The sequence below is a fragment of the Sciurus vulgaris genome (genome assembly GCF_902686455.1).
Source record: "Sciurus vulgaris genome assembly, chromosome: 6".
Taxonomy (NCBI): Eukaryota; Metazoa; Chordata; class Mammalia; order Rodentia; family Sciuridae; genus Sciurus; species Sciurus vulgaris.
In genome coordinates, this window is record NC_136466.1 from 75,227,019 (window position 1) to 75,240,429 (window position 13,411).

At 35.8% G+C, this 13,411-nt stretch overlaps 1 protein-coding gene across 4 annotated transcripts in view; it reads right to left on the reverse strand.

The window, feature by feature from the left end:
- Positions 1-1,225: 1,225 nt before the first annotated feature.
- Positions 1,226-13,411, reverse strand: part of CAMK4 (calcium/calmodulin dependent protein kinase IV) — a 245,401-nt gene continuing 233,215 nt past the window's right edge. For all 4 annotated transcript variants that reach the window (XM_079143531.1, XM_079143530.1, XM_079143533.1 and 1 more), the window contains 3 exons: positions 9,604-9,730; positions 6,942-7,094; positions 1,226-5,878 (listed from right to left, as the gene is read on the reverse strand). In XM_079143531.1, coding sequence (XP_078999657.1) covers positions 5,438-5,878; positions 6,942-7,094; positions 9,604-9,730 — 721 coding nt within the window. In that variant the 3' untranslated portion in view covers positions 1,226-5,437. The remainder of the gene's footprint in view (positions 5,879-6,941; positions 7,095-9,603; positions 9,731-13,411) is intronic.

Genomic DNA, 13,411 nt, shown 5'->3' on the forward strand with positions numbered 1-13,411 from the left:
CAATCTTCAAAATACACTGAAAATAACTATTTAGAAGGACAATGTGATTTTTAAGTCTTAGCCTTGTTTCGAGTTTCAAACTGACTTCTGGGCCAACAAGGACCCCATGTTTCTCCAGCTAGTCTGGGATGCTCCTGCCAGGGCTTTAGAGGGTCTCACAGCCCTAGACAATGAGCCTGTTGGCCTCAGGGATGGAATAAAACATTGATTTGGGTTTGGGGTAGCAAATTAAGACAAGTAAAGAGTCAATGACTGGTGGAATCATGTGCCATTATTGGTCAATGGTAATATACTAGTATTCAAACAAACTATCAAGTTTTCAATGAGAACATGGGAAGTGGCTTTCTTCCACTTGACTAATTTGGGCTCAACCAAGTAGGCTGCTTTGAATCTTCTCTGGAGAAACATCTAATTCTCGCAACCTTGTTAGTCTGATTTTCTGGCTTCTTTCTTGCTCTAAGTGCACCTCTGGACCAGATGATAGGGAACAGACTGAATCATGAAGGAGGCTAAAATTGTGTAATCAGACTGACTAGAGTATATCACAGATGAAAAATTTAATTTTAACCAGACATACATTAATCAAGTTTGTTATTGCGCCCCAAGATAAATTTAAAAATGATTGGAATGAACTATTATATGAACTCAGATAATATGCACAAAAAATAGCATAATAATAACAAAATCTTGCCCTTAAAAATTCAAAACTTCAGGAAGGAGTTATATTAAACTTGGTAACAATGTGGTTGTCTCTTCTTTCTTTTTTTCTGTTTGTCAAGGGGCTGAAAACTCACCCTGAATGTGTCAGGGAAATAAAAGAACTTAGAAATTTTTATAGAAAATTTTTGGGTACACTTCTATTTATCAAATGGTTATGAATATTATAATACCACTGTTGAAATTACATGTGCATGTTTTTTTCAAAAACATTGCAGATACACAGAGTGAAAATGTTAAGCAGTGTTTAATTGATAAATGCTCAAATTTAGCAATGACCCTGAACAGGAGCATTTCACTGCTGATCATTAAGGAAATTGGAATATGACCTAATAGGCAGTAATTACAAGGGTATTACAAATCCTATTACATAAATAAATGTCTGGAGACAACATCATCTCAAGTAGGCCTACATAACCAGACTGAATACTCTGCAGTGACAAATAAATTACATAATGGCGTTGTAATTATGTAATTGTCTCTGCTCTGTATATTGGTCAATTATATATTGGGTCCACCTTCATCAAGAAAAACCTAGTGTTAATTCACTTTTTTGACCTCTTTTTAACTTTTTTTTTTTTTTTTTGAATTGACTTTGCAAGAACAACCCTAAAACAGAATAAATGGTTTACTAATTTTATCCTTTGCCTTTTCTGGCATTTACTTTTCTTTTTTCCAATTTGAAATGCAACCAGCTGCTTCTGTGCAATAAAAACTAGATTATGAAACAAAACAGCCCTCTTTAAATTTTCAGCCTGTAGGCAACCCACGATCAGTCACCTTGCATGTGAAACTGGAAATAGGCATTGCTAAACATTCTAAATTACAAAATATGTTTAAAATATTATGTAATTGAGGTCACAGTAAAAGGCAAATTTCATTTCTTTTAAGTCTGCCACTAAAAATATAGAACCTTGATGGTTATTCTAAAATCAGTATTTAAAAAATTTCTAAGTCTTTTTAAAAATTCATGTGTAATGGCAGTGTTGATAAAACCCTTCTCAGGAAATCTAAAAATGGGAGCCAATAGTCATTTCAGGGTAACTGACGTGCTATCACCTTCCTCATACAGGCTTCACCATGCTAATTTGTATGTCTTAGTAGATTTCTAGAAAGACATAGTACCTGTGACACAAGAATGGTGTCGTGGTGCAGAATTGCCAATTGGATTCTGTGTGTAGTCCTTTCTCAATGGGGACACATGGTGGACCCACAGTAGACATTGGGAAGCAGGAATACTATTGGCTTAATGGAAGTACTCAAGAGACTCTAGTCTACAGTTAGGATTTCAGGGCCTCAAAGAAGAATCAAGAGGAACTGTGGCCAAGAGATCATCTGGTAATGCCCAAGAAAGTGGTGTTCTTTTAAGTTATGCTGGGAAACATTTCACCAAGGCAAATGAATGGGCAGGAATAGCCAGTAGCTTTTTACTTGTTACAGTCTGTGACATTTCTGAAAATTTTCTTGTAGGTCTCTCTCCAATTCATGAATGTGGAAAACTGAGGCAGCTCAGAAATAAGCATAAAAGTTCAAATGTCACTTTGCTTAAAATAAAAAGTACTCTCGACCAGCGCTGTCTAATGCAATAGCCACAAACTACATATTGGTTTTGACTGATGATATACTAACTAAAGGTATAATATACACTCCTGATTTTGAGAACTTAGTATAAAAATAAGCAATCCAAAATATCTCATAATTTTTTATCTTGAGTGTATATTTGATGTACAATTTTGATATATTGGATTAAAAGATACTATAATTTCAATTTATTTTTTAAAATGTAACTAATAGAAAATTTAAAATTACATATGTGGCTTGCTCTATGTTTATATCAGACAGCACTTGTTCTATACAGTAAATGCTACAACCATCTTATTCTAATTTCTACTCTGTGTGTCCATGGGACAAATGTTTCCTTAATAGTTTGAAAGAAACCACTGGGATTACCACACTTTTAAATGGGGGAAATAGTTCAGTGTTGACTCTTAAGGTAAAAGAATCTAGTTTATACAATGCATTTGAACTTCTCAAAATAGAAATCAATACTGCAATGTGAAAATTGTCAGCTCTAAAATGCAAAATGTAATTTTTCTTCACTGAAATTTTAAAAATTATTTTGCTTTGAGACTACATTGTCAGAAATAACCTTATGATTTTCTTTTCAAATTCTCTATTTTCCTACTGTTATTTAGCTAAATCATCCTTGTGATAGACAATGTATCCCATTTTAACAAGCAATGTTCTTTCAAAAATAACATGATTATACTAGCTTAAATTTTATTTCTTTGAAATCTGAATAATGACTGAAATGACCATTTCTGTGAAAGATTGACTTGTTTCCTCTGAAATGACTCCATTAGTCACTATACCGACATGTTAACATATAGAGTAAAAATCTGAACTCTTCATCAGTATTTTAGAAGATGCAGTTTTCAGTTTAAAAAAGAGGGAATTATCTTCATGCTCTTGAGTACTCACCAAGGAAGGTCATGTACAATCATTTAAATGGTTAAATTAATTCTGAAACACACTGTGGCTCTAGCAGTAGTGATGCTGTTCTCATAATCCACAGGGCCAACCAAAATGCAGTCAGCCCAAGTGTTGGAATGATATGATACCTGCCTTGGAAGAGTTTGCATGGGCTGGGAGGGATGATGTGATCTGATCTTCCAACTAATTGGTGTTCTTTAATGGAACCCCATTTTCCTCTCTTCTTTCCTCTTCTGATGTATGGAGCACTTTACACACACACACACACACACACACACACACACACACACACACTCATGGGGAAAATTTCACCTGGAAATTTAGGAAATTGCTCTTCTTAAGTGGAAGTCTTAATACTTAATGAAGAAGGCATTCTTGAAAGTTAAAAAGTGAGCCCTTTATAATAGCCAAAATTTGAATTCTAAGAGGGAATAATTAAAAGATGAAGGAAGGAAAGAGGGGAGGACAAGTACTATTAAAAATAAAAATGAAAATGATCATCTGAACTCAATTATGTGCTTCCTCAGTGTTTTCCTCTTTGGCAGTGACCTACCAGATCCCTGAACTTTGGAATACCAGAAGCCCTACCTTATTTCCTTGTCCTGAGTATAGTTGGACATTTCTTGGAATGCGAAATGTATACTGAGATCCAATAGCCTTCAGGAGCCAGAAACTTCATTTTCCAATGTAACAGTTTTGAGGAAGAGCCAAAAGAATTTAAGATCTCTTTATTTTATGAGGATTTATATAAGATGGTCATTTTTATTGTTTTCATTTTGGACTTGGAAAATAATTCTTTTTAAAATTAGGAAAATTATCACAAATGTATTATATTACATTGTGTAATATTTTGATAAAATATTAATTTCAACTCAAATTGGAAATAAATGTGAGGTTCTTGGACTCAGTGTAATTTCTTTAAGGGAAAAATGGCCCTACTACCAAAGTCAGAGAAAAATATTCTGGAGAAACAAATTATAATAAAATATTAGATTTTAATTTCTCAAGAGTATGATTTGAAGTCAGTGTTTTCTTCATTTTTGTTTACTTTTTAAGGGAAAATTAAATGCACTAAATTTAACATGAAAAACGTGAAAACTACATTCCAAAATGTGGGCACTTTCATTCCAAGTGTGAGAAAAAGATATCCTATATTTTACAAGTATCTTAAAGTTTATAAAGAATATATCCAGTTATCATCAAGTGGAGGGGAGAGTTTTGTACACAATAATTGTCTTTTTCTAGTAAAGTCAATAATGAATTATCTACTCTATTCAGACATTTTGGCACCAATATGTGGAATAGTTTTTTCTAAATATTTGAAACTTAGGAATTATAGATTTATCCATAAAAATGTTCCTATCTATAAGGTTTTATAAATTCATGAATTAATACATTTTATTTGAAAAGTGAATAGGAATTAAATCTATGCTATTCCTTTCCTTCCCTGAATTTCCTTATTCTTCTTTAATTTTGTCCAACCGAAGAGCATCTTATGGACAGTAGGTGAAGGAAAGAATGAAACACATCATGTGTGTAAAATGCTTTTTCCAGGATTGTAAAATGGCAGAATTTAAGAGAGAACATTTTGATTATTATTGATATAAATATAAATTAGAGGACATTCTCCACATAAACCTCAGGGGCATATGAATCCATGGCCCTTATAAGTATGTTTCAATTTCTTACCAGTGTAAATGGAATTTTTTGCACATTCTGTATAACTATCACCTATATATATCCATCCCCTTGTAAACAGTTTTGAATACATTAATGGTGTAAAGTAAATATTGGGAAGGTCATGGAAACATTTTATAGCACTACCTAGTAATATCTGAGAAGCAGTTCAAAGGAATTACTGCCTTGTGAAGAAATCCAAAGGATGTAGGATGGCTAGGTTTTCAAAGGAAAATTAATTTGCTACTATTCACTTAAAATGTCTGTCACTGGTTGCGGAAAATGGTTGTTTTTAAGGGTTGTGTTTACTTGCAATTTCAAATTTAACTCATCGGTATTAGGTATCCATTACATGCCATAGAAAACACTATTATGTTCATAAAGCAGTCACATGCATTGAAGTTAGGATTACCAACTTGTATATATGTATTTTTTTTGCACCTCAAAAACAGAATCACTATAGTGCATATCATGCTTCCACACCTTCCTTGTTGAAGGACAAAGCACATATAATGCCAGAGTTTGACTTCCAGATCTGAAGGAAGCCAACTTAGTACTCTGGCAAGATCACATCTTGCTGTGGAACTCCAAGTCCCACAGCGGGGTTTTCCTGCCCTTCTCTGGGGTCTGCCGCTTCCTCCACAGTCTTCAGCTTCTCCTCCACTGGGCTCTCCTCCATTTCTGGGTCAGCAATCTTTATTTCATCTTCCAGTGCATTGGGCACCATCATGGGGACTTCCTTAGCATTTATATCTGCATCTTTCACCTCCTCTAAGGACTGCACCTTCATCAGCTCAGCCTCTGCACCCTCAGTTGCCACTGGGGGCCCATCTCCTTGGGTATTTTCTCCTTCTGGAATAGCTTTGATGTTCTCGCCGCTGTCTTGGATTGGAGAAGGTTCTTGGCTAGCCTTCTGGCTCTCCTGGATGTTGCCATGGCTGCTGCTGGCACTTCCCAACCGTGAAGAAGCCACCACAGCCTTCACAGCTGCCTGGTTGGAGACAGAAAAGTATCAAATGTTACCTCCACTTATAATCCCCAATCAGAGCTGAACACATATTTGTTTTTAAGGAGTATATTTTATAAGGAGTATATTTTATAAGTTAGTGTTCAGTCTTTCAAAGTATGTTTTTCTCAGACCATTGGATGAAAACTTGTTTGGAGAATTAACAGCAAAATCTCTTTAATCCCAAATTAGAGTATTTAATAATTTGGATAACTGATGATTAATATAAAATTTTAGATTGTTTTCCAAAGTGTTTACTGGAACAAGTAGATTCATGGATTTAAAAGAGTCCTATGGTCAAATTAGTTTGTAAAATTCTGAGTTAAGTCAACATTATTTAATACAGGGTATTTTAAATTAATTTGTCCATGGAGCCCTTCAGTTTATTTAATCTGTATGAGCCAGTAAAAAACGGCTGAACAAGACTCTAAGTTTGACCCTTAGTTTTGAGATCCCCTTATATATAGTCCTAAATACCATTGTGTTATAGAAAAGTACCTAATCTCTGTTTCATAAGTATTCTATAGAAAATAGACACATTTTGGTGAATAATTTATAATTTCAATCATGTTAATGTTTGTCAAGTATACTTATTTAGATTATGCCATATAGTTTCAAAAATTATTTTCCAATTTTCATATAATCAGGAAGCAAACAACTTCCTGAATAAATATCACTTTAAAATTAAAGTTTATCCTTAATTAGATGAGAAGCAGCAGTAATACATTTGGTGACAAATCTCAGTGTACCTTTCCCGTACTATTAATCATCAACTTATGAGAGGATAACAAAACTGAAAGTGGCTATGTCAGCATTATTAGGATTTCTAAGCTGGATTTTTTCCCCCGGTGCCATTGGAAATGATTAATAGAAAACATAATCTCTTTTTTAAATAATTTATTGTGTTTTTATACCTTTATTTAATTAATTTATTTACTTTATGTAGTGCTGAGGATCAAACCCAGTGCCTCACATGCGCTAGGCAAGCACTATAACTGCAGGTCCAATAATCTCTTTTTTTTAAACAAAAGAAAACATGTCATTTTACCTTAAGCTTGCGTCGAGCATTGAACTCCTGGAGCTTCTTCTGAGCGGTATCCATGTGTACAAAGTTGGCTGCTTTACCTGTGACCCACGGGTGCTGGAGAGCTTGAAAGGTAGTCAGCCGTTTCTTCGGATCCAAAACAATTAATTTTCTGACCTGAAATGGTAAAGAAACATAGACTTAGGGAAACTTTTATGGTGACCTAGACATGCCCCCAGCTTGTGAACTTCTAGATCTTGTTTTATTTTCCCAGGAGTAGCACTAATTATACATTTTTAAAAAGTGTATAAGCCCTCAGGGGACACTGTGGGCAGGGACTACTTCAGGTAGCAGTAGATGATATTGGGACCCCACTGAGACCTGAGACCCCAAATGGCAGACTGCTTTTGAGCAGAGGTCAAAGAAACAGGTCCTGTCTTGCCTCTGATTCTTTGAAGGTAAAACCAGCATCTGAATCATTCTAAGCTGTACTTCACAATCACCTAGCATTCAGAACTTAAAATACTTCTCCATGGCAACAGAATCATTCATGCATCATCATTCTTTCCATGGGGATTAAATGGCAAACAAAAGGGATAATATTCCAGCCTCCAAGGAGTACTATTTTATGATTCTCCTGGGATGTATAGTTCTTTAATCTCTGGAGGGTGCACCAGCCCTGAGATAGAGTAAAAGTCATTTTAAAATCAAAGTCACTGGCTTGGGGGTGTGATTGACCTAAAGGACTAAATCCAACCAAAGGCAACCTGTTCTGGGAGCTCTATTTCTGCTTCTCAAGATGAGCAGGCAAAAAATTGCCAAGGAAACCAACAAATAAAATAATTTCCAACCTTGGGCTCAGAAGGGGTGATCTGATGTGAGAGCTAGTCTTTTTGGAGTCAAGTCAGGAGACGTGTGAAAGTCCTGGTTATGTAACTATTTGTGAGACCTAGACATAGACACAAAGTGGGTGCCTATGGACACTCCCCTAGACCCTCCTTTTTTACATGATTAGATCTGATTTACACCTTAATTCCCTTGTAAATGCATTATTATATGTATATAAATATTTTTTAAAAACTTGATCTTTTTAATAACCTTAGAATTAAGGTTACTTTAGAATTACTAGCTCCAGTTCTCAAGTGAGGGATTGACGGAAACTCAGATTTAGTACTTGCCTAAGGTTAGTCAATTTCTAATTGGTAGAGCTTGTATTTAAACTGAGGTCTGCATTATGTCAGATCTTTTCTTGCATCCATCATAATGTCTCCAAGGGAGTCAATCTCCCTGGACTTTGGCCTGGTAAAAAATGAGGGGTTTTGGATGATTTAACATATGAGGTCTTTTCTAATGCTAATAACCCAAGAAGTGAACCGTGGCTAACAAAGTCAAGCAGCAAGTAAAATAAGGAATAGATAGTATCTGGTTTGCCTTTCAATCTTTTCTGTAACATTTGTAAAGGAGTTTGTATTTGGGTTGGAGACACTGGATTTGTATAGGGCAGAAACTTCCACATCCTGTGTGGAGTGTTTTTGAGAAGGACCCAAGAAGAGGCAAGGAGAACAGAGAGGAGGTTGTGGTAGTGATCCAGGTCAGAAGGATGGTGGTTTAGATTTGGATCGTGGTAGAAGAGGTGAAGAAAAGTGATGGATATAGGAGATGTTTGGAGTGTGGTGCCACACGCCACACATAGTACCCCTCTTTCTAACCATGTAGGAAAAGTCATGGGCCCTAAGTGATCTGTTCCATAAAATAACATGAAGCAAAAGGAAGAAATGTCTGATGGAGGAAAAGTTCTGGAACAGGGTTCTGGAAACTGTAATTGGTCCTAATAATATCCTCCTGCTGGCAAGATGTATGATCTTTGGCTATCACTTCAATTTTCTGATCTTTAGTACACTCATCTTTAAAATGAGGGAAGGATTAGATGACTCCCAAGATCCCTCTCAAGCCCCTATGATTCAAAAGTCAGCTTTTGGTTACTTTGGTATAGTTTTTCCCTAGATCATTGATGGTAAATGTTTTAACTACATGTTATATCATCTTTTTAGAAGAGGAGGACCCCTCCCAAGAAGGTATTTTCTGAATACAAATGAGCTTCTACATTAGCTTATGTGAGAAGCAATGTAAAACAAACAAAATACATTATTAGTACTTTCTGATCTTATGTCAATGATGCATAAACTGTGTTATCCTGAATGAAATTTCAAGAAGCGACATTATTTCATTTGAAGAATATCTAAATCTAGGTAAAAACAAGCCATGTTAAAACAGAAGTTTGTGTAAATTAGGTTTGGATTCACTTAGCACAGCTTTAGTCATAAGTAAGTCTCTTCATTTGTCAGGTAGTAGCAACTCATTAATTAATACAATAATAATTGTAGTTCATGATAATTTAGCTATTGATGAGTCAAAACATATCTACTTTTCATTATATGTAAGAAAAATGCATTAATGCCTCTGTTATCTAGAGATAGGTAGAGGTTTTGAAATCAGAGAGAACAAAAAAGGGACTGTAAAAAAAGGATTCATATCAGGGCATATGTTATACATGTTGCCTTTGAAAAGAATGGGGGAAATTAATTAACCGCAATTTATTAATCCGATCATAATCTTTAAAATGTCCATTAATTAGTTAAACATGAATTTATTCCATTCCATTTCATTTTGTTTTGATCATACTTACCAAGTCCTTGGCATTTAGAGATACTTCATCCCACCAGGGGGAGATAAAGTAATATTCACAATTCAGAATTCTCCTGAACATGAACTGATCACCTCTTTCATCATAGAATGGTTCAAATCCACAAAGTCTAGAGGGGAAAAAAATACAGGAAATAAAATATCTTTCAGAGACTAAGTATATTTCATCAGATTTCTACAGAAATTTAAGACCTCCTTTTTCAATAGTAACAATACATAAGAGCAATAAAAGCAAGTCTACTCAGCACAAGTATATAATTGCCTTGTTACAATTCATTATCAATAGTGTAAAAACACAGTCATATCTCAAGGGAGTAAGAACAGTGAGCAGGATTTCTGCAAAAAGATATAATAATTATCACGATGACACAAAAAGAACAGTAATAACAATAGCATCCATTATTGTAAGCACCATGCTAAAGATTTTCCATGGAGTTTTTCATGATAATTAAGACAGGTTGATTAGAGTTCCCATTTAGTATAAAATGGAAGAGTTAGAATTTTGAGAGTAAAGAGGTTAAAAAATGGAAATGAGTCTTATTTATTTTTACTCATCTCTATTCACTGAATTCCTCCATAGGAATGAATAAAGTGTGACCAGGCACAGTGGCTTATGTCTGTAATTTCAGTGATTTAGGAGCCTGAAGCAGAAGGACCACAAGTTCAAGGTCAGCCTAGGCAACTTAGTGAGATCCTGTTTCAAAATTTAAAAAAAAAAAAAAAATAGTGAAGGGCTGGGGATGTAGCTCAATTGTAGAGCACCCCTCGTGGGTTCAATTCCCAGTGTTGGAAGAGAGTCTCAATTCAGTGACCAGATGCAGTCAACAGAGACAAACAGCCTAGATTCACCTTATCCTTGTATGTGACCCTCTCTCTTTTGTATATCTTAAAGGTATTCTACCTATATTCATCTTCACTTTCCACTACAGGGTCAGCATAAAAATGAATGAGAAAAGTGGAACATAAAGGAAGAGAGGAACATTTCCGGCATCCTAAAGAGAGAGTGAGAGGAAAAGCAAGGTGCCAAGTCTCCACTGCCTAGAGACAGGTGGAGGTTCTGAAATCACTAGGACAAAAGGGGAACTGTTAAAATGGGACCATGTGCTGCATATGTTGCTTTTGAAAAGATTGGGGGTAAAATAATGAATACGTTAGAAGGTGTCTGCTCAAATTCTTCCTTTCAAGCTGGCTAGGTTGGTGCAGAGCATGAAAAATTCATGTGCATCCTAAAATGGTGGGCTTCTATGAAGAAGTATTTTCTTGTGTTCTTTTACTCATGGAATATTTCATTGGGAGAGTCTTTTGTTTCCTCCAAATATCCTAGAGTCAGCCACATTCTCCTCCTTTCTTCTGCTTCAGGCTGCTCCTGACCTACCTATGGAAGGAAAGCATAAAGACAGAAGGGAGTGCTTATCCAATTTCTGGACAAGGGGAAAGTCTGTCCCTGCTTGGCCCTCCAAGCCCTCTACAATGCTAGAAAGGTGAAGCCTATTGCTGGCTAATCATGGAGAAATTAATGAGTTTTCTACACTCAGTTTAGGAAGCTCCTTGCATTTCCCCTTCCAAAAATCTGAGAACTAAAGTGCTAAGCTACAGTGTTTGAATACTTTTTCTTTCAATTATGCCACACAGTAGCAAACACACACACACACACACACACAGTGCACAAACCTTTCAGAACTGGTAATGCTTTAATTCCAACAATGACAGTTGAAGGGGATGCTGGAGGATATAGGCTTGTGGTGGTTATACAGGGAAGCCCCAGGTCTTTGGGAAAAACTGTAGTGTTAAAGCTGAAGGAGAGGGTTTGAACTTCAAATGCTATGTGATTCTGATCTCACTGCTGTAGCAAAGGTCCAGTCCTGCAGCTTTAAAATGAGACCAGAATTCCTGGGAGAAACAACAGAATGGCCTTTGTATCCTACCTAACATCGTCTTTAGAAATGGACCATGGCACAAAATGAACTGGTGGTGAAAAGCTAGAGCTTTTAAGGCGAGAGTAAAGTGTTAAAATGTACTAGTCATAGATGAGGGGCAAGAGGAACAGAGGTCTTTACATTTATAGTAAGAATCGAACTTCTATTCATGGCTTTATTAAAAAATAAGCACCAGAATTTATGTACATGCAGATAAGTAGATGTAAAACAGAGAGCTCAACATTTGGGAGATGAAGAAAGGATTTAACTGATGCTCATAATGTAGCTTTGTTATAACATTTACTTTCCCAGGAAGTATCAGCAAAAAGTCATCAGCTCTAATTTTTCCTTTGCTAACTTCTATACTTTGCTCCTCTCTGATCCTAGGTCACTTGATGCAATGGTTCAAGTGTCTAGAGGTCATAATCTCACGCCATCAATAGGCCACTGAGTACAGGAGAAAACATGCCAATGAACCTTGCCAGGTGGATTTCATCAATTATTAATGAGCTACAGATTAAGCAAGAGTTCCCAGGGTTTATGGGATGACAGAAATCAGTGTGCAACTAAAGGCTATTAGTTGTAGGCAGCACTGCTGTGTTCATTTTTGGGGCCACTACTTTTACTTTCAATAAATACCTGTTAATTAATGACCTTAGTGTATAAAGATAGAATAAATATTAAAAAATTGTATAATTTGGCAATGGACTAAGGGAAAGGAATTTGAGAAGAAATGTTATCTTCAAGGCTATAATAAAATGTTTCTCAGATGATTGTATTTTTCTCTTTTATGTTCCTATGTAAGTGACCCATTCCATGGGGTTTTATTCAATCTATATTTCCATTTTTCCAAGTGCATATAACTTAATTTCCTCCTTCCATCTCTCTAAGTTCTCTTATACCATCAATGCTTCAAACCTTCCTAGTACATGAACTGTTATTAGGTACATTTACACTTCAGGGGCAAACCTGAATCCTTATTTGTATGGTTTGGTTTCACACTTAATGTGAAATACAAACGTGTACATAAAGTATGATATACTTTCTACATAATTCAGGGGTGATATTCTTTCTCTGGTATGAAAGAAATTTCAAATACTAGTAGAAGGAGTGCTACAATGTGGCCAGGTACTTATCTTAATGAGTTAAGCATTTAGCATGGCAAACAGAAGGAAAAACAGTTTCTACCTCTCAAAATTCTTCTTAAGACTTAACACATTTTAAAAACACAGGAAATTAAACACTGAAAATATCTTTGAAATTATGTATTAGTAGATGCTATTTTATGGATGGATTGTAAAACCTTTTTATCTGGGCTATCAACCAATGTGCACACCTAGGTGAATTTAGAGTCTGCTAACTTGCCTGGAGGTTCTGCCCCAGTTACAACATTTCTAACTCATATGACCTACATATTGCACTTTCTAAGGTCACTATTAAAAACAAAACAAAACAAAAATAAAAACAACTTTCTGCTATGGACTGACATGTTCTCTCCCCTCCAGTTTATCAGTTGAAGCTGTAACTTCTAATATGATGGTATTTGGAGATGGGGCCTTGGGAGGTAATTGGGTTTAGATGAAGTAATGAAGGTCAGGATGAGGTTAGTGCCCTTACTCAAAGGGACCACAGAGCTTGTGCACTTCCCTCCCACTCCTGCTGCATGACGACACACTGACAAGGGAGTTTTCTGCAAATCAGGAAGAGATCCCCCAATCCCCACCAAAACTCAGCCAGGTTGGCATGCTGATTTCAGACTTCCAGTCCCCAGATATGAGAAAATAAATGTTTGTGGTTTAAGTACACACTCTGTGTGTTTTATTATGGTAGTCTGAGCAAGACTGATAAACTCTGGACTGAGGTCATAATTCAGTG